At 48.1% G+C, this 25709-nt stretch overlaps 1 protein-coding gene across 1 annotated transcript in view; it reads right to left on the bottom strand.

Moving 5' to 3' along the window:
• Nucleotides 1-25709, bottom strand: part of LOC148522685 (uncharacterized) — a 186866-nt gene that overhangs the window by 100738 nt on the left and 60419 nt on the right. The window contains exon 4 of the mRNA XM_088473893.1: nucleotides 24280-24403. Within this exon, the coding sequence (XP_088330019.1) occupies nucleotides 24280-24403 (124 nt within the window). The remainder of the gene's footprint in view (nucleotides 1-24279; nucleotides 24404-25709) is intronic.

Raw genomic sequence — 25709 nt, 5'->3', positions numbered from 1 at the left:
ATCTATGTGCTCCCCTTCTGTACACACACACCTCTGTATTCTTATTTCCCATTGGTTAGAGCAGCGCTGTATCTCATTATCTGTCATCTGTCTCACCAGCTCCGTTCCCCATCTATGTGCTCCCCTTCTGTACCCACACACCTCTGTACTCTTATTTCCCATTGGTCAGAGCCTGTATCTCATTATCTGTCATCTGTCTCACCCGCTCCGCCCCCATCTATGTGCTCCCCTTCTGTACCCACACACTTCTGTATTCTTATTTCCCATTGATCAGAGCCTGTATCTCATTATCTGTCATCTGTCTCACCAGCTCCGCTCCCCATCTATGTGCTCCCCTTCTGTACCCACACACCTCTGTATTCTTATTTCCCATTGGTCAGAGCCGCGCTGTATCTCATTATCTGTCATCTGTCTCACCAGCTCTGTTCCCCATCTATGTGCTCCCCTTCTGTACCCACACACCTCTGTATTCTTATTTCCCATTGGTCAGAGCCTGTATCTTATTATCTGTCATCTGTCTCACCAGCTCCGCTCCCCATCTATGTGCTCCCCTTCTGTACACACACACCTCTGTATTCTTATTTCCCATTGGTCAGAGCAGCGCTGTATCTCATTATCTGTCATCTGTCTCACCAGCTCCGTTCCCCATCTATGTGCTCCCCTTCTGTACCCACACACCTCTGTATTCTTATTTCTCATTGGTCAGAGCCTGTATCTCATTATCTGTCATCTGTCTCACCAGCTCCGTTCCCCATCTATGTGCTCCCCTTCTGTACCCACACACTTCTGTATTGTTATTTCCCATTGGTCAGAGCCTGTATATCATTATCTGTCATCTGTCTCACAAGCTCTGTTCCCCATCTATGTGCTCCCCTTCTGTACCCACACACATCTGTATTCTTATTTCCCACTGGTCAGAGCAGCGCTGTATCTCATTATCTGTCATCTGTCTCACCAGCTCCGCTCCCCATCTATGTGCTCCCCTTCTGTACACACACACCTCTGTATTCTTATTTCCCATTGGTCACAGCCTGTATCTCATTATCTGTCTCACCAGCTCCCCTCCCCATCTATGTGCTCCCCTTCTGTACCCACATACCTCTGTATTCTTATTTCCCATTGGTCAGAGCCTGTATATCATTATCTGTCATCTGTCTCACCAGCTCCGCTCCCCATCTATGTGCTCCCCTTCTGTACACACACACCTCTGTATTCTTATTTCCCATTGGTCAGAGCCTGTATCTCATTATCTGTCATCTGTCTCACCAGCTCCGCTCCCCATCTATGTGCTCCCCTTCTGTACCCACACACTTCTGTATTCTTATTTCCCATTGGTCAGAGCCTGTATCTCATTATCTGTCATCTGTCTCACCAGCTCCGTTCCCCATCTATGTGCTCCCCTTCTGTACACACACACCTCTGAATTCTTATTTCCCATTGGTCAGAGCCTGTTTCTCATTATCTGTCATCTGTCTCACCAGCTCCTCTCCCCATCTATGTGCTCCCCTTCTGTACCCACACACCTCTGTATTCTTATTTCCCATTGGTCAGAGCCTGTATCTCATTATCTGTCATCTGTCTCACCAGCTCCGCTCCCCATCTATGTGCTCCCCTTCTGTACACACACACCTCTGTATTCTTATTTCCCATTGGTCAGAGCCTGTATCTCATTATCTGTCATCTGTCTCACCAGCTTCGCTCCCCATCTATGTGCTCCCCTTCTGTACCCACACCTCTGTATTCTTATTTCCCATTGGTCAGAGCCTGTATCTCATTATCTGTGATCTGTCTCACCAGCTCCGCTCCCCATCTTTGTGCTCCCCTTCTGTACCCACACCTCTGTATTCTTATTTCCCATTGGTCAGAGCCTGTATCTCATTATCTGTCATCTGTCTCACCAGCTCTGTTCCCCATCTATGTGCTCCCCTTCTGTACCCACACACCTCTGTATTCTTATTTCCCATTGGTCAGAGCCGTCCTGTATCTCATTATCTGTCATTTGTCTCACCAGCTCCGCTCCCCATCTATGTGCTCCCCTTCTGTACCCACACACCTCTGTGTTCTTATTTCCCATTGGTCAGAGCCTGTATCTCATTATCTGTCATCTGTCTCACCAGCTCCGTTCCCCATCTATGTGCTACCCTTCTGTACCCACACACCTCTGTATTCTTATGTCCCATTGGTCAGAGCCTGTATATCATTATCTGTCATCTGTCTCACCAGCTCCGTTCCCCATCTATGTGCTCCCCTTCTGTACACACACACCTCTGTATTCTTATTTCCCATTGGTCAGAGCCTGTATCTCATTATCTGTCATCTGTCTCACCAGCTCCGTTCCCCATCTATGTCCTCCCCTTCTGTACCCACACACCACTGTATTCTTATTTCCCATTGGTCAGAGCCGCGCTGTATCTCATTATCTGTCATCTGTCTCACCAGCTCCGTTTCCCATCTATGTCCTCCCCTTCTGTACCCACACACCACTGTATTCTTATTTCCCATTGGTCAGAGCAGCGCTGTATCTCATTATCTGTCATCTGACTCACCAGCTCCGTTCCCCATCTATGTGCTCCCCTTCTGTACCCACACACATCTGTATTCTTATTTCCCATTGGTCACAGCCTGTATCTCATTATCTGTCATCTGTCTCACCAGCTCCGTTCCCCATCTATGTGCTCCCCTTCTGTACCCACACACCTCTGTATTCTTATTTCCCATTGGTCAGAGCCTGTATATCATTATCTGTCATCTGTCTCACCAGCTCCGCTCCCCATCTATGTGCTCCCCTTCTGTACACACACACCTCTGTATTCTTATTTCAAATTGGTCAGAGCCTGTATATCATTATCTGTCATCTGTCTCACCAGCTCCGCTCCCCATCTATGTGCTCCCCTTCTGTACCCACACACCTCTGTATTCTTATTTCCCATTGGTCAGAGCCTGTTTCTCACTATCTGTCATCTGTCTCACCAGCTCCACTCCCCATCTATGTGCTCCCCTTCTGTACCCACACACCTCTGTATTCTTATTTCCCATTGGTCAGAGCTTGTTTCTCATTATGTGTCATCTGTCTCACCAGCTCCGTTCCCCATCTATGTGCTCCCCTTCTGTACCCACACACCTCTGTATTGTTATTTCCCATTGGTCAGAGCCTGTATCTCATTATCTGTCATCTGTCTCACCAGCTCCTCTCCCCATCTATGTGCTCCCCTTCTGTACCCACACACCTCTGTATTCTTATTTCCCATTGGTCAGAGCCTGTATCTCATTATCTGTCATCTGTCTCACCAGCTCCACTCCCCATCTATGTGCTCCCCTTCTGTACACACACACCTCTGTATTCTTATTTCCCATTGGTCAGAGCCTGTTTCTCATTATCTGTCATCTGACTCACCAGCTCCGTTCCCCATCTATGTGCTCCCCTTCTGTACCCACACACCTCTGTATTCTTATTTCCCATTGGTCACAGCCTGTATCTCATTATCTGTCCTCTGTCTCACCAGCTCCGTTCCCAATCTATGTGCTCCCCTTCTGTACCCACACACCTCTGTATTCTTATTTCCCATTGGTCAGAGCCTGTTTCTCATTATCTGTCATCTGTCTCACCAGCTCCGTTCCCCATCTATGTGCTCCCCTTCTGTACCCACACCTCTGTATTCTTATTTCCCTTTGGTCAGAGCCTGTATCTCATTATCTGTCATCTGTCTCACCAGCTCCGCTCCCCATCTATGTGCTCGCCTTCTGTACACACACACCTCTGTATTCTTATTTCCCATTGGTCAGAGCCAGTTTCTAATTATCTGTCATCTGTCTCACCAGCTCTGTTCCCCATCTATGTGCTCCCCTTCTGTACCCACACACCTCTGTATTCTTATTTCCCATTGGTCAGAGCCGTCCTGTATCTCATTATCTGTCATCTGTCTCACCAGCTGCATTCCCCATCTATGTGCTCCCCTTCTGTACCAACACACCTCTGTATTCTTATTTCCCATTGGTCAGAGCAGCGCTGCATCTCATTATCTGTCATCTGTCTCACCAGCTCCGCTCCCCATCTATCTGCTCCCCTTCTGTACCCACACACCTCTGTATTCTTATTTCCCATTGGTCAGAGCCGCGCTGTATCTCATTATCTGTCATCTGTGTCACCAGCTCCGTTCCCCATCTATGTGCTCCCCTTCTGTACCCACACACCTCTGTATTCTTATTTCCCATTGGTCAGAGCCTGTATCTCATTATCTGTCATCTGTCTCACCAGCTCCGCTCCCCATCTATGTGCTCCCCTTCTGTACACACACACCTCTGTATTCTTATTTCCCATTGGTCAGAGCAGCGCTGTATCTCATTATCTGTCATCTGTCTCACCGGCTCCGTTCCCCATCTATGTGCTCCCCTTCTGTACACACACCTCTGTATTCTTATTTCCCATTGGTCAGAGCCTGTATCTCATTATCTGTCATCTGTCTCACCAGCTCCGTTCCCCATCTATGTGCTCCCCTTCTGTACCCACACACTTCTGTATTCTTATTTCCCATTGGTCAGAGCCTGTATCTCATTATCTGTCATCTGTCTCACAAGCTCCGTTCCCCATCTATGTGCTCCCCTTCTGTACCCACACACATCTGTATTCTTATTTCCCATTGGTCAGAGGCTGTATCTCATTATCTGTCATCTGTCTCACCAGCTCCGCTCCCCATCTATGTGCTCCCCTTCTGTACACACACACCTCTGTATTCTTATTTCCCATTGGTCACAGCCTGTATCTCATTATCTGTCATCTGTCTCACCAGCTCCCCTCCCCATCTATGTGCTCCCCTTCTGTACCCACACACCTCTGTATTCTTATTTCCCATTGGTCAGAGCCTGTATATCATTATCTGTCATCTGTCTCACCAGCTCCGCTCCCCATCTATGTGCTCCCCTTCTGTACACACACACCTCTGTATTCTTATTTCCCATTGGTCAGAGCCTGTATCTCATTATCTGTCATCTGTCTCACCAGCTCCGCTCCCCATCTATGTGCTCCCCTTCTGTACCCACACCTCTGTATTCTTATTTCCCATTGGTCAGAGCCTGTATCTCATTATCTGTCATCTGTCTCACCAGCTCCGTTCCCCATCTATGTGCTCCCCTTCTGTACACACACACCTCTGTATTCTTATTTCCCATTGGTCAGAGCCTGTTTCTCATTATCTGACATCTGTCTCACCAGCTCCTCTCCCCATATATGTGCTCCCCTTCTGTACCCACACACCTCTGTATTCTTATTTCCCATTGGTCAGAGCCTGTATCTCATTATCTGTCATCTGTCTCACCAGCTCCGCTCCCCATCTATGTGCTCCCCTTCTGTACACACACACCTCTGTATTCTTATTTCCCATTGGTCAGAGCCTGCATCTCATTATCTGTCATCTGTCTCACCAGCTCCGCTCCCCATCTATGTGCTCCCCTTCTGTACCCACACCTCTGTATTCTTATTTCCCATTGGTCAGAGCCTGTATCTCATTATCTGTGATCTGTCTCAACAGCTCCGCTCCCCATCTTTGTGCTCCCCTTCTGTACCCACACCTCTGTATTCTTATTTCCCATTGGTCAGAGCCTGTATCTCATTATCTGTCATCTGTCTCACCAGCTCTGTTCCCCATCTATGTGCTCCCCTTCTGTACACACACACCTCTGTATTCTTATTTCCCATTGGTCAGAGCCTGTATCTCATTATCTGTCATCTGTATCACCAGCTCCGCTCCCCATCTATGTGCTCCCCTTCTGTACCCACACACCTCTGTATTCTTATTTCCCATTGGTCAGAGCCGTCCTGTATCTCATTATCTGTCATCTGTCTCACCAGCTCCGCTCCCCATCTATGTGCTCCCCTTCTGTACCCACACACCTCTGTATTCTTACTTCCCATTGGTCAGAGCCTGTATATCATTATCTGTCTATCTGTCTCACCAGCTCCGTTCCCCATCTATGTGCTCCCCTTCTGTACCCACACACCTCTGTATTCTTATTTCCCATTGGTCAGAGCCTGTATCTCATTATCTGTCATCTGTCTCACCAGCTCCGTTCCCCATCTATGTGCTCCCCTGCTGTACCCACACACCTCTGTATTCTTATGTCCCATTGGTCAGAGCCTGTATATCATTATCTGTCATCTGTCTCACCAGCTCCGTTCCCCATCTATGTGCTCCCCTTCTGTACACACACACCTCTGTATTCTTATTTCCCATTGGTCAGAGCAGCGCTGTATCTCATTATCTGTCATCTGTCTCACCAGCTCCGTTCCCCATCTATGTGCTCTCCTTCTGTACCCACACACCTCTGTATTCTTATTTCCCATTGGTCAGAGCCTGTATCTCATTATCTGTCATCTGTCTCACCAGCTCCGTTCCCCATCTATGTGCACCCCTTCTGTACCCACACACCTCTGTATTCTTATTTCCCATTGGTCAGAGCCTGTATCTCATTATCTGTAATCTGTTTCACCAGCTCTGCTCCCCATCTATGTGCTCCCCTTCTGTACACACACCTCTGTATTCTTATTTCCCATTGGTCAGAGCCTGTATCTCATTATCTGTCATATGTCTCACCAGCTCCGCTCCCAATCTATGTGCTCCCCTTCTGTACACACACACCTCTGTATTCTTATTTCCCATTGGTCAGAGCCTGCATCTCATTATCTGTCATCTGTCTCACCAGCTCCGTTCCCCATCTATGTGCTCCCCTTCTGTACACACACACCTCTGTATTCTTATTTCCCATTGGTCAGAGCCTGTATCTCATTATCTATCATCTGTCTCACCAGCTCCGTTCCCCATCTATGTGCTCCCCTTCTGTACCCACACACCTCTGTATTCTTATTTCCCATTGGTCAGAGCCTGTATCTCATTATCTATCATCTGTCTCACCAGCTCCGTTCCCCATCTATGTGCTCCCCTTCTGTACCCACACACCTCTGTATTCTTATTTCCCATTGGTCAGAGCCTGTATCTCATTATCTGTCACCTGTCTCACCAGCTCCGTTCCCCATCTATGTGCTCCCCTTCTGTACCCACACACCACTGTATTCTTATTTCCCATTGGTCAGAGCCGCGCTGTATCTCATTATCTGTCATCTGTCTCACCATCTCCGTTCCCCATCTATGCGCTCCCCTTCTGTACCCACACACCTCTGTATTCTTATTTCCCATTGGTCACAGCCTGTATCTCATTATCTGTCATCTGTCTCACCAGCTCCGTTCCCCATCTATGTGCTCCCCTTCTGTACCCACACACCTCTGTATTCTTATTTCCCATTGGTCAGAGCCTGTATCTCATTATCTGTCATCTGTCTCACAAGCTCCGCTCCCCATCTATGTGCTCCCCTTCTGTACACACATCCCGATGTATTCTTATTTCCCATTGGTCAGAGCCTGTATCTCATTATCTGTCATCTGTCTCACCAGCTCCGTTCCCCATCTATGTGCTCCCCTTCTGTACACACACACCTCTGTATTCTTATTTCCCATTGGTCAGAGCCTGTATATCATTATCTGTCATCTGTCTCACCAGCTCCGCTCCCCATCTATGTGCTCCCCTTCTGTACACACACACCTCTGTATTCTTATTTCCCATTGGTCAGAGCCTGTTTCTCATTATCTGTCATCTGTCTTACCAGCTCCACTCCCCATCTATGTGCTCCCCTTCTGTACCCACACACCTCTGTATTCTTATTTCCCATTGGTCAGAGCCTGTTTCTCATTATCTGTCATCTGTCTCACCAGCTCCACTCCCCATCTATGTGCTCTCCTTCTGTACACACACACCTCTGTATTCTTATTTCCCATTGGTCAGAGCTTGTTTCTCATTATCTGTCATCTGTCTAACCAGCTCCGTTCCCCATCTATGTGCTCCCCTTCTGTACCCACACACCTCTGTATTGTTATTTCCCATTGGTCAGAGCCTGTATCTCATTATCTGTAATCTCTCTCACCAGCTCCACTCCCCATCTATGTGCTCCCCTTCTGTAACCACACACCTCTGTATTCTTATTTCCCATTGGTCAGAGCCGGTATCTCATTATCTGTCATCTGTCTCACCAGCTCCGTTCCCCATCTATTTGCTCCCCTTCTGTACCCACACCTCTGTATTCTTATTTCCCATTGGTCAGAGCCTGTATCTCATTATCTGTCATCTGTCTCACCAGCTCCGTTCCCCATCTATGTGCTCCCCTTCTGTACCCACACACCTCTGTATTCTTATTTCCCATTGGTCAGAGCCTGTATCTCATTATCTGTCATCTGTCTCACCAGCTCCGCTCCCCATCTATGTGCTCCCCTTCTGTACACACACACCTCTGTATTCTTATTTCCCATTGGTCAGAGCCTGTATCTCATTATCTGTCTCACCAGCTCCGTTCCCCATCTATTTGCTCCCCTTCTGTACCCACACCTCTGTATTCTTATTTCCCATTGGTCAGAGCCTGTATCTCATTATCTGTCATCTGTCTCACCAGCTCCGTTCCCCATCTATGTGCTCCCCTTCTGTACCCACTCACCTCTGTATTCTTATTTCCCATTGGTCAGAGCCTGTATCTCATTATCTGTCATCTGTCTCACCAGCTCCGCTCCCCATCTATGTGCTCCCCTTCTGTACACACACACCTCTGTATTCTTATTTCCCATTGGTCAGAGCCAGTTTCTAATTATCTGTCATCTGTCTCACCAGCTCCTTTCCCCATCTATGTGCTCCCCTTCTGTACACACACACCTCTGTATTCTTATTTCCCATTGGTCAGAGCCTGTATCTCATTATCTGTCATCTGTCTCACCAGCTCCGCTCCCCATCTATGTGCTCCCCTTCTGTACCCACACACCTCTGGATTCTTATTTCCCATTGGTCAGAGCCTGTATCTCATTATCTGTCATCTGTCTCACCAGCTCCGCTCCCCATCTATGTGCTCCCCTTCTGTACCCACACACCTCTGTATTCTTATTTCCCATTGGTCAGAGCCTGTATATCATTATCTGTCATCTGTCTCACCAGCTCCGCTCCCCATCTATGTGCTCCCCTTCTGTACCCACACACCTCTGTATTCTTATTTCCCATTGGTCAGAGCATGTATATCATTATCTGTCATCTGTCACACCAGCTCCGTTCCCCATCTATGTGCTCCCCTTCTGTACCCACACACCTCTGTATTCTTATTTCCCATTGGTCAGAGCAGCGCTGTATCTCATTATCTGTCATCTGTCTCACCAGCTCCGCTCCCCATCTATGTGCTCCCCTTCTGTACCCACACCTCTGTATTCTTATATCCCATTGGTCAGAGCCTGTATCTCATTATCTGTGATCTGTCTCACCAGCTCCGCTACCCATCTTTGTGCTCCCCTTCTGTACCCACACCTCTGTATTCTTATTTCCCATTGGTCAGAGCCTGTATCTCATTATCTGTCATCTGTCTCACCAGCTCTGTTCCCCATCTATGTGCTCCCCTTCTGTACCCACACACCTCTGTATTCTTATTTCCCATTGGTCAGAGCCGTCCTGTATCTCATTATCTGTCATCTGTCTCACCAGCTCCGTTCCCCATCTATGTGCTCCCCTTCTGTACTCACACACCTCTGTATTCTTATTTCCCATTGGTCAGAGCCTGTATATCATTATCTGTCATCTGTCTCACCAGCTCCGTTCCCCATCTATGTGCTCCCCTTCTGTACACACACACCTCTGTATTCTTATTTCCCATTGGTCAAAGCCTGTATCTCATTATCTGTCATCTGTCTCACCAGCTCCGCTCCCCATCTACGTGCTCCCCTTCTGTACACACACACCTCTGTATTCTTATTTCCCATTGGTCAGAGGCTGTTTCTCATTATCTGTCATCTGTCTCAGCAGCTCCTCTCCCCATCTATGTGCTCCCCTTCTGTACCCACACCTCTGTATTCTTATTTCCCATTGGTCAGAGCCAGTATCTCATTATCTGTCATCTGTCTCACCAGCTCCGTTCCCCATCTATGTGCTCCCCTTCTGTACCCACACACCTCTGTATTCTTATTTCCCATTGGTCACAGCCTGTATCTCATTATCTGTCTCACCAGCTCCTCTCCCCATCTATGTGCTCCCCTTCTGTACCCACACACCTCTGTATTCTTATTTCCCATTGGTCAGAGCCTGTATCTCATTATCTGTCATCTGTCTCACCAGCTCCATTCCACATCTATTTGCTCCCCTTCTGTACCCACACCTCTGTATTCTTATTTCCCATTGGTCAGAGCCTGTATCTCATTATCTGTCATCTGTCTCACCAGCTCCGTTCCCCATCTATGTGCTCCCCTTCTGTACCCACACACCTCTGTATTCTTATTTCCCATTGGTCAGAGCCAGTATCTCATTATCTGTCATCTGTCTCACCAGCTCCGCTCCCCATCTATGTGCTCCCCTTCTGTACACACACACCTCTGTATTCTTAATTCCCATTGGTCAGAGCCAGTTTCTAATTATCTGTCATCTGTCTCACCAGCTCCTTTCCCCATCTATGTGCCCCCCTTCTGTACACACACACCTCTGTATTCTTATTTCCCATTGGTCAGAGCCTGTATCTCATTATCTGTCATCTGTCTCACCAGCACCGCTCCCCATCTATGTGCTCCCCTTCTGTACCCACACACCTCTGGATTCTTATTTCCCATTGGTCAGAGCCTGTATATCATTATCTGTCATCTGTCTCACCAGCTCCGCTCCCCATCTATGTGCTCCCCTTCTGTACCCACACACCTCTGTATTCTTATTTCCCATTGGTCAGAGCCGTCCTGTATCTCATTATCTGTCATCTGTCTCACCAGCTCCGCTCCCCATCTATGTGCTCCCCTTCTGTACCCACACACCTCTGTATTCTTACTTCCCATTGGTCAGAGCCTGTATATCATTATCTGTCATCTGTCTCACCAGCTCCGTTCCCCATCTATGTGCTCCCCTTCTGTACCCACACACCTCTGTATTCTTATTTCCCATTGGTCAGAGCCTGTATCTCATTATCTGTCATCTGTCTCACCAGCTCCGTTCCCCATCTATGTGCTCCCCTTCTGTACCCACACACCTCTGTATTCTTATGTCCCATTGGTCAGAGCCTGTATATCATTATCTGTCATCTGTCTCACCAGCTCCGTTCCCCATCTATGTGCTCCCCTTCTGTACACACACACTTCTGTATTCTTATTTCCCATTGGTCAGAGCAGCGCTGTATCTCATTATCTGTCATCTGTCTCACCAGCTCCGTTCCCCATCTATGTGCTCTCCTTCTGTACCCACACACCTCTGTATTCTTATTTCCCATTGGTCAGAGCCTGTATCTCATTATCTGTCATCTGTCTCACCAGCTCCGTTCCCCATCTATGTGCACCCCTTCTGTACCCACACACCTCTGTATTCTTATTTCCCATTGGTCAGAGCCTGTATCTCATTATCTGTAATCTGTTTCACCAGCTCTGCTCCCCATCTATGTGCTCCCCTTCTGTACACACACCTCTGTATTCTTATTTCCCATTGGTCAGAGCCTGTATCTCATTATCTGTCATCTGTCTCACCAGCTCCGCTCCCAATCTATGTGCTCCCCTTCTGTACACACACACACCTCTGTATTCTTATTTCCCATTGGTCAGAGCCTGCATCTCATTATCTGTCATCTGTCTCAAAAGCTCCGTTCCCCATCTATGTGCTCCCCTTCTGTACCCACACACCTCTGTATTCTTATTTCCCATTGGTCAGAGCCTGTATCTCATTATCTATCATCTGTCTCACCAGCTCCGTTCCCCATCTATGTGCTCCCCTTCTGTACCCACACACCTCTGTATTCTTATTTCCCATTGGTCAGAGCCAGTTTCTAATTATCTGTCATCTGTCTCACCAGCTCCACTCCCCATCTATGTGCCCCCCTTCTGTACACACACACCTCTGTATTCTTATTTCCCATTGGTCAGAGCCTGTATCTCATTATCTGTCATCTGTCTCACCAGCTCCGCTCCCCATCTATGTGCTCCCCTTCTGTACCCACACACCTCTGGATTCTTATTTCCCATTGGTCAGAGCCTGTATATCATTATCTGTCATCTGTCTCACCAGCTCCGCTCCCCATCTATGTGCTCCCCTTCTGTACCCACACACCTCTGTATTCTTATTTCCCATTGGTCAGAGCCGTCCTGTATCTCATTATCTGTCATCTGTCTCACCAGCTCCGCTCCCCATCTATGTGCTCCCCTTCTGTACCCACACACCTCTGTATTCTTACTTCCCATTGGTCAGAGCCTGTATATCATTATCTGTCATCTGTCTCACCAGCTCCGTTCCCCATCTATGTGCTCCCCTTCTGTACCCACACACCTCTGTATTCTTATTTCCCATTGGTCAGAGCCTGTATCTCATTATCTGTCATCTGTCTCACCAGCTCCGTTCCCCATCTATGTGCTCCCCTTCTGTACCCACACACCTCTGTATTCTTATGTCCCATTGGTCAGAGCCTGTATATCATTATCTGTCATCTGTCTCACCAGCTCCGTTCCCCATCTATGTGCTCCCCTTCTGTACACACACACCTCTGTATTCTTATTTCCCATTGGTCAGAGCAGCGCTGTATCTCATTATCTGTCATCTGTCTCACCAGCTCCGTTCCCCATCTATGTGCTCTCCTTCTGTACCCACACACCTCTGTATTCTTATTTCCCATTGGTCAGAGCCTGTATCTCATTATCTGTCATCTGTCTCACCAGCTCCGTTCCCCATCTATGTGCACCCCTTCTGTACCCACACACCTCTGTATTCTTATTTCCCATTGGTCAGAGCCTGTATCTCATTATCTGTAATCTGTTTCACCAGCTCTGCTCCCCATCTATGTGCTCCCCTTCTGTACACACACCTCTGTATTCTTATTTTCCATTGGTCAGTGCCTGTATCTCATTATCTGTCATCTGTCTCACCAGCTCCGCTCCCAATCTATGTGCTCCCCTTCTGTACACACACACCTCTGTATTCTTATTTCCCATTGGTCAGAGCCTGCATCTCATTATCTGTCATCTGTCTCACCAGCTCCGTTCCCCATCTATGTGCTCCCCTTCTGTACCCACACACCTCTGTATTCTTATTTCCCATTGGTCAGAGCCTGTATCTCATTATCTATCATCTGTCTCACCAGCTCCGTTCCCCATCTATGTGCTCCCCTTCTGTACCCACACACCTCTGTATTCTTATTTCCCATTGGTCAGAGCCTGTATCTCATTATCTGTCACCTGTCTCACCAGCTCCGTTCCCCATCTATGTGCTCCCCTTCTGTACCCACACACCACTGTATTCTTATTTCCCATTGGTCAGAGCCGCGCTGTATCTCATTATCTGTCATCTGTCTCACCAGCTCCGTTCCCCATCTATGCGCTCCCCTTCTGTACCCACACACCTCTGTATTCTTATTTCCCATTGGTCACAGCCTGTATCTCATTATCTGTCATCTGTGTCACCAGCTCCGTTCCCCATCTATGTGCTCCCCTTCTGTACCCACACACCTCTGTATTCTTATTTCCCATTGGTCAGAGCCTGTATCTCATTATCTGTCATCTGTCTCACCAGCTCCGCTCCCCATCTATGTGCTCCCCTTCTGTACACACACACCGATGTATTCTTATTTCCCATTGGTCAGAGCCTGTATCTCATTATCTGTCATCTGTCTCACCAGCTCCGTTCCCCATCTATGTGCTCCCCTTCTGTACACACACACCTCTGTATTCTTATTTCCCATTGGTCAGAGCCTGTTTCTCATTATCTGTCATCTGTCTCACCAGCTCCACTCCCCATCTATGTGCTCCCCTTCTGTACCCACACACCTCTGTATTGTTATTTCCCATTGGTCAGAGCCTGTATCTCATTATCTGTAATCTCTCTCACCAGCTCCACTCCCCATCTATGTGCTCCCCTTCTGTAACCACACACCTCTGTATTCTTATTTCCCATTGGTCAGAGCCGGTATCTCATTATCTGTCATCTGTCTCACCAGCTCCGTTCCCCATCTATTTGCTCCCCTTCTGTACCCACACCTCTGTATTCTTATTTCCCATTGGTCAGAGCCTGTATCTCATTATCTGTCATCTGTCTCACCAGCTCCGTTCCCCATCTATGTGCTCCCCTTCTGTACCCACACACCTCTGTATTCTTATTTCCCATTGGTCAGAGCCTGTATCTCATTATCTGTCATCTGTCTCACCAGCTCCGCTCCCCATCTATGTGCTCCCCTTCTGTACACACACACCTCTGTATTCTTATTTCCCATTGGTCAGAGCCTGTATCTCATTATCTGTCTCACCAGCTCCGTTCCCCATCTATTTGCTCCCCTTCTGTACCCACACCTCTGTATTCTTATTTCCCATTGGTCAGAGCCTGTATCTCATTATCTGTCATCTGTCTCACCAGCTCCGTTCCCCATCTATGTGCTCCCCTTCTATACCCACACACCTCTGTATTCTTATTTCCCATTGGTCAGAGCCTGTATCTCATTATCTGTAATCTGCCTCACCAGCTCCGCTCCCCATCTATGTGCTCCCCTTCTGTACACACACCTCTGTATTCTTATTTCCCATTGGTCAGAGCCAGTATCTCATTATCTGTCATCTGTCTCACCAGCTCCGTTCCCCATCTATGTGCTCCCCTTCTGTACCCACACACCTCTGTATTCTTATTTCCCATTGGTCACAGCCTGTATCTCATTATCTGTCTCACCAGCTCCTCTCCCCATCTATGTGCTCCCCATCTGTACCCACACACCTCTGTATTCTTATTTCCCATTGGTCAGAGCCTGTATCTCATTATCTGTCATCTGTCTCACCAGCTCCATTCCCCATCTATTTGCTCCCCTTCTGTACCCACACCTCTGTATTCTTATTTCCCATTGGTCAGAGCCTGTATCTCATTATCTGTCATCTGTCTCACCAGCTCCGTTCCCCATCTATGTGCTCCCCTTCTGTACCCACACACCTCTGTATTCTTATTTCCCATTGGTCAGAGCCGTCCTGTATCTCATTATCTGTCATCTGTCTCACCAGCTCCGCTCCCCATCTATGTGCTCCCCTTCTGTACACACACACCTCTGTATTCTTATTTCCCATTGGTCAGAGCCAGTTTCTAATTATCTGTCATCTGTCTCACCAGCTCCTTTCCCCATCTATGTGCCCCCCTTCTGTACACACACACCTCTGTATTCTTATTTCCCATTGGTCAGAGCCTGTATCTCATTATCTGTCATCTGTCTCACCAGCTCCGCTCCCCATCTATGTGCTCCCCTTCTGTACCCACACACCTCTGGATTCTTATTTCCCATTGGTCAGAGCCTGTATATCATTATCTGTCATCTGTCTCACCAGCTCCGCTCCCCATCTATGTGCTCCCCTTCTGTACCCACACCTCTGTATTCTTATATCCTATTGGTCAGAGCCTGTATCTCATTATCTGTGATCTGTCTCACCAGCTCCGCTACCCATCTTTGTGCTCCCCTTCTGTACCCACACCTCTGTATTCTTATTTCCCATTGGTCAGAGCCTGTATCTCATTATCTGTCATCTGTCTCACCAGCTCTGTTCCCCATCTATGTGCTCCCCTTCTGTACCCACACACCTCTGTATTCTTATTTCCCATTGGTCAGAGCCGTCCTGTATCTCATTATCTGTCATCTGTCTCACCAGCTCCGTTCCCCATCTATGTGCTCCCCTTCTGTACCCACACACCTCTGTATTCTTATTTCCCATTGGTCAGAGCCGTCCTGTATCTCATTATCTGTCATCTGTCTCACCAGCTCCGTTCCCCATCTATGTGCTCCCCTTCTGTACCCACACACCTCTGTATTCTTATTTCCCATTGGTCAGAGCCTTTATATCATTATCTGTCATCTGTCTCACCAGCTCCGTTCCCCATCTATGTGCTCCCCTTCTGTACACACACACCTCTGTATTCTTATTTCCCATTGGTCAGAGCCTGTATCTCATTATCTGTCATCTGTCTCACCATCTCCGCTCCCCATCTATGTGCTCCCCTTCTGTACACACACACCTCTGTATTCTTATTTCCCATTGGTCAGAGGCTGTTTCTCATTATCTGTCATCTGTCTCACCAGCTCCTCTCCCCATCTATGTGCTCCCCTTCTGTACCCACACCTCTGTATTCTTATTTCCCATTGGTCAGAGCCAGTATCTCATTATCTGTCATCTGTCTCACCAGCTCCGTTCCCCATCTATGTGCTCCCCTTCTGTACCCACACACCTCTGTATTCTTATTTCCCATTGGTCACAGCCTGTATATCATTATCTGTCATCTGTCTCACCAGCTCCGTTCCCCATCTATGTGCTCCCCTTCTGTACCCACACACTTCTGAATTCTTATTTCCCATTGGTCAGAGCCAGTATCTCTTTATCTGTCATCTGTCTCACCAGCTCCGCTCCCCATCTATGTGCTCCCCTTCTGTACACACACACCTCTGTATTCTTATTTCCCATTGGTCAGAGCCTGTATCTCATTATCTGTCATCTGTCTCACCAGCTCCGTTCCCCATCTATGTGCTCCCCTTCTGTACCCACACACCTCTGTATTCTTATTTCCCATTGGTCAGAGCCTGTATCTCATTATCTGTCATCTGTATCACCAGCTCCGTTCCCCATCTATGTGCTCCCCTTCTGAACACACACCTCTGTATTCTTATTTCCCATTGGTCAGAGCCAGTATCTCATTATCTGTCATCTGTCTCACCAGCTCCGTTCCCCATCTATGTGCTCCCCTTCTGTACCCACACACCTCTGTATTCTTATTTCCCATTGGTCACAGCCTGTATATCATTATCTGTCATCTGTCTCACCAGCTCCGTTCCCCATCTATGTGCTCCCCTTCTGTACCCACACACTTCTGTATTCTTATTTCCCATTGGTCAGAGCCAGTATCTCATTATCTGTCATCTGTCTCACCAGCTCCGCTCCACATCTATGTGCTCCCCTTCTGTACACACACACCTCTGTATTCTTATTTCCCATTGGTCAGCGCCGCTCTGTATCTCATTATCTGTCATCTTTCTCACCAGCTCCGCTCCCCATCTATGTGCTCCCCTTCTGTACCCACACACCTCTGTATTCTTATTTCCCATTGGTCAGAGCCTGTATCTCATTATCTGTCATCTGTCTCACCAGCTCCGCTCCCCATCTATGTGCTCCCCTTCTGTACCCACACTCCTCTGTATTCTTATTTTCCATTGGTCAGAGCCTGTATATCATTATCTGTCATCTGTCTCACCAGCTCCGCTCCCCATCTATGTGCTCTCCTTCTGTACCCACACACATCTGTATTCTTATGTCCCATTGGTCAGAGCCTGTTTATCATTATCTGTCATCTGTCTCACCAGCTCCGCTCCCCATCTATGTGCTCCCCTTCTGTACCCACACACCACTGTATTCTTATTTCCCATTGGTCACAGCCTGTATATCAATATCTGTCATCTGTCTCACCAGCTCCGCTCCCCATCTATGTGCTCCCCTTCTGTACACACACACACCACTGTATTCTTATTTCCCATTGGTCACAGCCTGTATATCATTATCTGTCAACTGTCTCACAAGCTCCGCTCCCCATTTATGTGCTCCCCTTCTGTACCCACACACCTCTGTATTCTTATTTCCCATTGGTCAGAGCCTGTATCTCATTATCTGTCATCTGTCTCACCAGCTCCGCTCCCCATCTATGTGCTCCCCTTCTGTACCCACACACCTCTGTATTCTTATTTCCCATTGGTCAGAGCCTGTATATCATTATCTGTCATCTATCTCACCAGCTCCGCTCCCCATCTATGTGCTCCCCTTCTGTACCCACACACCTCTTTATTCTTATTTCCCATTCGTCAGAGCCTGTATATCATTATCTGTCATCTGTCTCACCAGCTCCGTTCCCCATCTATGTGCTCCCCTTCTGTACCCACACACCTCTGTATTCTTATTTCCCATTGGTCAGAGACTGTATCTCATTATCTGTCATCTGTCTCACCAGCTCCGCTCCCCATCTATGTGCTCCCCTTCTGTACACACACACCTCTGTATTCTTATTTCCCATTCGTCAGAGCCTGTATATCATTATCTGTCATCTGTCTCACCAGCTCCGCTCCCCATCTATGTGCTCCCCTTCTGTACACACACACCTCTGTATTCTTATTTCCCATTGGTCAGAGCAGCGCTGTATCTCATTATCTGTCATCTGTCTCACCAGCTCCGCTCCCCATCTATGTGCTCCCCTTCTGTACCCACACACCTCTGTATTCTTATTTCCCATTGGTCAGAGCCTGTATCTCATTATCTGTCATCTGTCTCACCAGCTCCGCTCCCCATCTATGTGCTCCCCTTCCGTACCCACACCTCTGTATTCTTATTTCCCATTGGTCAGAGCCTGTATCTCATTATCTGTCATCTGTCTCACCAGCTCTGTTCCCCATCTATGTGCTCCCCTTCTGTACCCACACACCTCTGTATTCTTATTTCCCATTGGTCAGAGCCTGTATCTCATTATCTGTCATCTGTCTCAGCAGCTCCGTTCCCCATCTATGTGCTCCCCTTCTGTACCCACACACCTCTGTATTCTTATTTCCCATTGGTCAGAGCCTGTATCTCATTATCTATCATGTGTCTCACCAGCTCCGTTCCCCATCTATGTGCTCCCCTTCTGTACACACACCTCTGTATTCTTATTTCCCATTGGTCAGAGCAGCGCTGTATCTCATTATCTGTCATCTGTCTCACCAGCTCCGTTCCCCATCTATGTGCTCCCCTTCTGTACCCACACACCTCTGTATTCTTATTTCCCATTGGTCAGAGCCTGTATATCATTATCTGTCATCTGTCTCACCAGCTCCGCTCCCCATCTATGTGCTCCCCTTTTGTACACACACACCTCTGCATTCTTATTTCCCATTGGTCAGAGCCTGTATCTCATTATCTGTCATCTGTCTCACCAGGTCCGCTCCCCATCTATGTGCTCCCCTTCTGTACCCACACACCTCTGTATTCTTATTTCCCATTGGTCAGAGCCTGTATCTCATTATCTGTCATCTGTCTCACCAGCTCCGCTCCCCATCTATGTGCTCCCCTTCTGTACCCACATACCTCTGTATTCTTATTTCCCATTCGTCAGAGCCTGTATATCATTATCTGTCATCTGTCTCACCAGCTCCGTTCCCCATCTATGTGCTCCCCTTCTGTACACACACACCTCTGTATTCTTATTTCCCATTGGTCAGAGCCTGTATCTCATTATCTGTCATCTGTCTCACCAGCTCCGCTCCCCATCTATGTGCTCCCCTTCTGTACCCACACACCTCTGTATTCTTATTTCCCATTGGTCAGAGCCTGTATCTCATTATCTGTCATCTGTCTCACCAGCTCCGCTCCCCATCTATGTGCTCCCCTTCTGTACACACACACCTCTGTATTCTTATTTCCCATTGGTCAGAGCCTGCATCTCATTATCTGTCATCTGTCTCACCAGCTCCGCTCCCCATCTATGTGCTCCCCTTCTGTACCCACACACCTCTGTATTCTTATTTCCCATTGGTCAGAGCCTGCATCTCATTATCTGTCATCTGTCTCACCAGCTCCGCTCCCCATCTATGTGCTCCCCTTCTGTACACACACCTCTGTATTCTTATTTCCCATTGGTCAGAGCAGCGCTGTATCTCATTATCTGTCATCTGTCTCACCAGCTCCGCTCCCCATCTATGTGCTCCCCTTCTGTACACACACACCTCTGTATTCTTATTTCCCATTGGTCAGAGAAGCGCTGTATCTCATTATCTGTCATCTGTCTCACCAGCTCCGCTCCCCATCTATGTGCTCCCCTTCTGTACACACACACCTCTGTATTCTTATTTCCCATTGGTCAGAGCCTGTATCTCATTATCTGTCATCTGTCTCACCAGCTCCGTTCCCCATCTATGTGCTCCCCTTCTGTACCCACACACCTCTGTATTCTTATTTCCCATTGGTCAGAGCCTGTATCTCATTATCTATCATGTGTCTCACCAGCTCCGTTCCCCATCTATGTGCTCCCCTTCTGTACACACACCTCTGTATTCTTATTTCCCATTGGTCAGAGCAGCGCTGTATCTCATTATCTGTCATCTGTCTCACCAGCTCCGTTCCCCATCTATGTGCTCCCCTTCTGTACCCACACACCTCTGTATTCTTATTTCCCATTGGTCAGAGCCTGTATATCATTATCTGTCATCTGTCTCACCAGCTCCGCTCCCCATCTATGTGCTCCCCTTTTGTACACACACACCTCTGCATTCTTATTTCCCATTGGTCAGAGCCTGTATCTCATTATCTGTCATCTGTCTCACCAGGTCCGCTCCCCATCTATGTGCTCCCCTTCTGTACCCACACACCTCTGTATTCTTATTTCCCATTGGTCAGAGCCTGTATCTCATTATCTGTCATCTGTCTCACCAGCTCCGCTCCCCATCTATGTGCTCCCCTTCTGTACCCACATACCTCTGTATTCTTATTTCCCATTCGTCAGAGCCTGTATATCATTATCTGTCATCTGTCTCACCAGCTCCGTTCCCCATCTATGTGCTCCCCTTCTATACACACACACCTCTGTATTCTTATTTCCCATTGGTCAGAGCCTGTATCTCATTATCTGTCATCTGTCTCACCAGCTCCGCTCCCCATCTATGTGCTCCCCTTCTGTACCCACACACCTCTGTATTCTTATTTCCCATTGGTCAGAGCCTGTATCTCATTATCTGTCATCTGTCTCACCAGCTCCGCTCCCCATCTATGTGCTCCCCTTCTGTACACACACACCTCTGTATTCTTATTTCCCATTGGTCAGAGCCTGCATCTCATTATCTGTCATCTGTCTCACCAGCTCCGCTCCCCATCTATGTGCTCCCCTTCTGTACCCACACACCTCTGTATTCTTATTTCCCATTGGTCAGAGCCTGCATCTCATTATCTGTCATCTGTCTCACCAGCTCCGCTCCCCATCTATGTGCTCCCCTTCTGTACACACACCTCTGTATTCTTATTTCCCATTGGTCAGAGCCTGTATCTCATTATCTGTCATCTGTCTCACCAGCTCAGCTCCCCATCTATGTGCTCCCCTTCTGTACACACACACCTCTGTATTCTTATTTCCCATTGGTCAGAGCCTGTATCTCATTATCTGTCATCTGTCTCACCAGCTCCGTTCCCCATCTATGTGCTCCCCTTCTGTACCACACACCTCTGTATTCTTATTTCCCATTGGTCAGAGCCTGTATCTCATTATCTGTCATCTGTCTCACCAGCTCCGCTCCCCATCTATGTGCTCCCCTTCTATACCCACACACCTCTGTATTCTTATTTCCCATTGGTCAGAGCCGCTCTGTATCTCATTATCTGTCATCTGTCTCACCAGCTCCGTTCTCCATCTATGTGCTCCCCTTCTGTACCCACACACCTCTGTATTCTTATTTCCCATTGGTCAGAGCCTGTATCTCATTATCTGTCATCTGTCTCACCAGCTCCGTTCCCCATCTATGTGCTCCCCTTCTGTACCCACACACCTCTGTATTCTTATTTCCCATTGGTCAGAGCCTGTATCTCATTATCTGTCATCTGTCTCACCAGCTCCGTTCCCCATCTATGTGCTCCCCTTCTGTACACACACACCTCTGTATTCTTATTTCCCATTGGTCAGAGCCTGTATCTCATTATCTGTCATCTGTCTCACCAGCTCCGTTCCCCATCTATGTGCTCCCCTTCTGTACACACACCTCTGTATTCTTATTTCCCATTGGTCAGAGCCTGTATATCATTATCTGTCATCTGTCTCACCAGCTCCGCTCCCCATCTATGTGCTCCCCTTCTGTACCCACACACCGCTGTATTCTTATTTCCCATTGGTCATAGCCTGTATATCATTATCTGTCATCTGTCTCACCAGCTCCGCTCCCCATCTATGTGCTCCCCTTCTGTACACACACCTCTGTATTCTTATGGCTTACTGACGCTGAGGAGTAATAGAGTGGAGAGATCAGGATTTGAAACTATACAGAAGGATCAGGATTGAAATATAAAGTGCAAAAAAGTGACTATTAGAATATAAGACTGATGAACCTTCCTTTGCACACTTTGGACTATAACTTCAGCGCTTTTAACCATCTTATACGTAATGTAGGAACTTTGTCCCTTTGCCCTATCTCTCTCCAAACTATTTTATTCAAGTCTCTCATCTCCTCACACTCTAATAAGCACGGCTACATCTCTGCATCCTTCAACGCGCCCTCTGCCCCTCCCGCCATACCTTATCTTCCTCCCTTCTGCCCTCGACTTTACCATCTATTTCACTAGCAAAATTGATGCTATCTGCAAGGACGGTTCCACCCATCAGTCTCTTCCTGCCCAACCTTCACCCAACACCATCTCCCCGTCCTGCTTCTTCCCTGACACTGGGGATGAAGTCTGTGTCCTTCTTGTATTCTCTTCCCTCTTGTACCTATTATTCTGCAGCTCCTCCGCTCCCTCTCTATGGAAGCTGTGCTCCCACCAAGCTCACCTCTTCAACCTGCCCCTCACATCTGATGCCATTCTCCCCTCCTTTATCACACTCATCAAAAAGACCCTCTCTTACCCCATTCTTTCTCCAATACTGCCCTATCTTTCTCCTTCACTATGAAATCCTTGGGAGACTTGTTTCTAGCCAATCCCACCACTTTACCTCTCTCCCTCCTTCCTCTCTTTCTGCTATCTCCATGTGAATGTCCCACTGTATTCTCATATACATTACAAAATGTCCAAACCAAACTTACTGTACTCTCCCCGGTCAGGACCCCTCGTCTTTATCTGTTGACAGCACCACACTCACCTCTGTCCTGCAAATCCTCTACCTGGGCGTCATTCATGACTGCTCCCTCTCCTTCACTTCCACATTCAGTCTATCTCACAACCCTACTGCTCCCAGCTTTACCCGTAATTAGTCCCTTACTCACCATATAAGCCACCAAAACTCTCATTCAGGCTTTGTCATTTCCCACCTAGATTACTGCAATCTCCTCCTCTCTGGCCTTTCTCTCACTCTTCTCTCTTCACTGGGATCTATTTATCTATGCTGACACCTGTCTCATTTACCTCTCACCGCTCTGCATGGCCAACCCCTCTGCAAATTGCTTCACTCGCCCATCCACCACAGGATATATATAGTATAAGCTCCTTCCCTCTGCATATGAAGCCCTTATTTAATCCATTCCTTCCTAATTCCTGTCCACACTCCTTCCTGCTCCTCCACTGAACGTTGCCTCATCTCCGCTCTGATCATTTCCTCTCATATCTTCTGCTGCCCCTTTTCTCTGGAACTCACTCCCTCGCTCTATCAGACTACTTCATACAAGTCCATCAGCCACCATAACTCTCTAATCAGCACCACTGACCTCCCACCTGCCCTCTCTCCCAGTTCACCGACCCAGCCCTCCAGGGCAGGACCCTCTTCCCGTGTCCTCTCCTCCCAGCACTGTCACTAGTGCGTATCAGTTTCCTTGACGCCATACTTACTCCTGGAGTCTCTGAACGCACTTAGTGGGTACAGGCTTATTGAGTGCTGTGTTCTCTGTACGACCCATCATTTCTGCTTGTAAGAACCATAGTGAGTCTCTCTGTACTACCCTGTAATCCTCTACCCCCCTTGTTATCATCGTAGAGCTGCGAACAGCTTGTGGTGCCCGCTAAAGAAAAGTTCATAATTATGGGTGCACTGCCGATGTCGGACGCTGAGGAACATTTTTTACTGCTGCGTATGACTCTGAGCCGCACCGCCCATGTGACCAGGTGGAGTCTGTGCAGAGCCACAGGTGTAATTTCAGGCGCACGCATGGAGGAGCATACAGGAAATGTAATGGCCATTCCTTGCCGCTGACAGGGAGACGGTCCATCTGATGGGCGTATTGTGATATTGCCGGGGAAAGTGGCTGTGTACACACAGGAGGCCATACATGGACAGAGAACAACATCTACCATAGGGCTGGTGCAAGTCTCAGTGGTGGCGCCTAGGGACACACCAAGCGATATTACTGTGTGTACGGACACTGACAAAGGGGGTCTCACTTATTGCACATCCAGAACAAGGTAATGTGACCACCAATGGATACAGCTGCATGTGCGTCAACGTCCCAATCAGAATCAGGCCCCATAATCCCAAGTCGCCATGTTAATGGTAAAGAAGTGACTATGTACAAAGATATATTACTAAGACACAACTTCTTCTTACCTGGTAATCTTAGGGGCCGGTGATTCTCCATCTTCACATTCTCATACAGATCCTTGTGTTCCTCTATGTACTCCCACTCCTCCATGGAGAAATAGACTGTGACATCCTGACACCTTATAGGAACCTGACACACACAATGATACAGTCATCACCCAAACACATCCCCCGGTGTTACTGTATAATGTCCCATTCCCAGCAGTCACCTCTCCAGTCATCACCCAGACACATCCCCTGGTGTTACTGTATAATGTCCCATTCCCAGCAGTCACCTCTCCAGTCATCACCCAGACACATCCCCCGGTGCTACTGTATAATGTCCTATTCCCAGCAGTCACCTCTCCAGTCATCACCCAGATACATCCCCTCGTGTTACCGTATAATGTCCCATTCCCAGCAGTCACCTCTCCAGTCATCACCCAGACACATCCCCTGGTGTTACGGTATAATGTCCCATTCCGAGCAGTCACCTCTCCAGTCATCACCCAGACACATCCCCCGGTGTTACTGTATAATGTCCTATTCCCAGCAGTCACCTCTCCAGTCATCACCCAGACACATCCCCCGATGTTACTGTATAATGTCCTATTCCCAGCAGTCACCTCTCCAGTCATCACCCAGATACATCCCCTGGTGTTACCGTATAATGTCCAATTCCCAGCAGTCACCTCTCCAGTCATCACCCAGACACATCCCATGGTGCTACTTTATAATGTCCCATTCCCAGCAGTCATCTGTCCAGTCATCACCCAGACACATCCCCTGGTGTTACTGTATAATGTCCCATTCCCAGCAGTCACCTCTCCAGTCATCACCCAGATACATCCCCTGGTGTTACCGTATAATGTCCCATTCCCAGCAGTCACCTCTCCAGTCATCACCCAGACACATCCCCTGGTGTTACTGTATAATGCCCATTCCCAGCAGTCACCTGTCCAGTCATCACCCAGACACATCCCCTGGTATTACTGTATAATGTCCCATTCCCAGCAGTCACCTCTCCAGTCATCACCCAGACACATCCCCTGGTGTTACTGTATAATGTCTCATTCCCAGCAGTCACCTCTCCAGTCATCACCCAGACACATCCACTGGTGTTACTGTATAATATCCCATTCCCAGCAGTCACCTCTCCGGTCATCACCCAGACACATCCTCTGGTGTTACTGGATAATGTCCCATTCCCAGCAGTCACCTCTCCGGTCATCACCCAGACACACCCCCTGGTGTTACTGTATAATGTCCCATTCCCAGCAGTCACCTCTCCGGTCATCACCCAGACACAGCCCCTGGTGTTACTGTATAATGTCCCATTCCCAGCAGTCACCTCTCCGGTCATCACCCAGACACATCCCCTGGTGTTATTGTATAATGTCCCATTCCCAGCAGTCATCTCTCCAGTCATCACCCAGATACATCCCCCGGTGTTACTG

This window comes from Taudactylus pleione, unplaced genomic scaffold (genome assembly GCF_031769625.1).
Source record: "Taudactylus pleione unplaced genomic scaffold, aTauple2 ptg000144l, whole genome shotgun sequence".
NCBI classification, from domain to species: Eukaryota; Metazoa; Chordata; class Amphibia; order Anura; family Myobatrachidae; genus Taudactylus; species Taudactylus pleione.
This window is presented reverse-complemented; position numbering and strand designations above follow the sequence as displayed.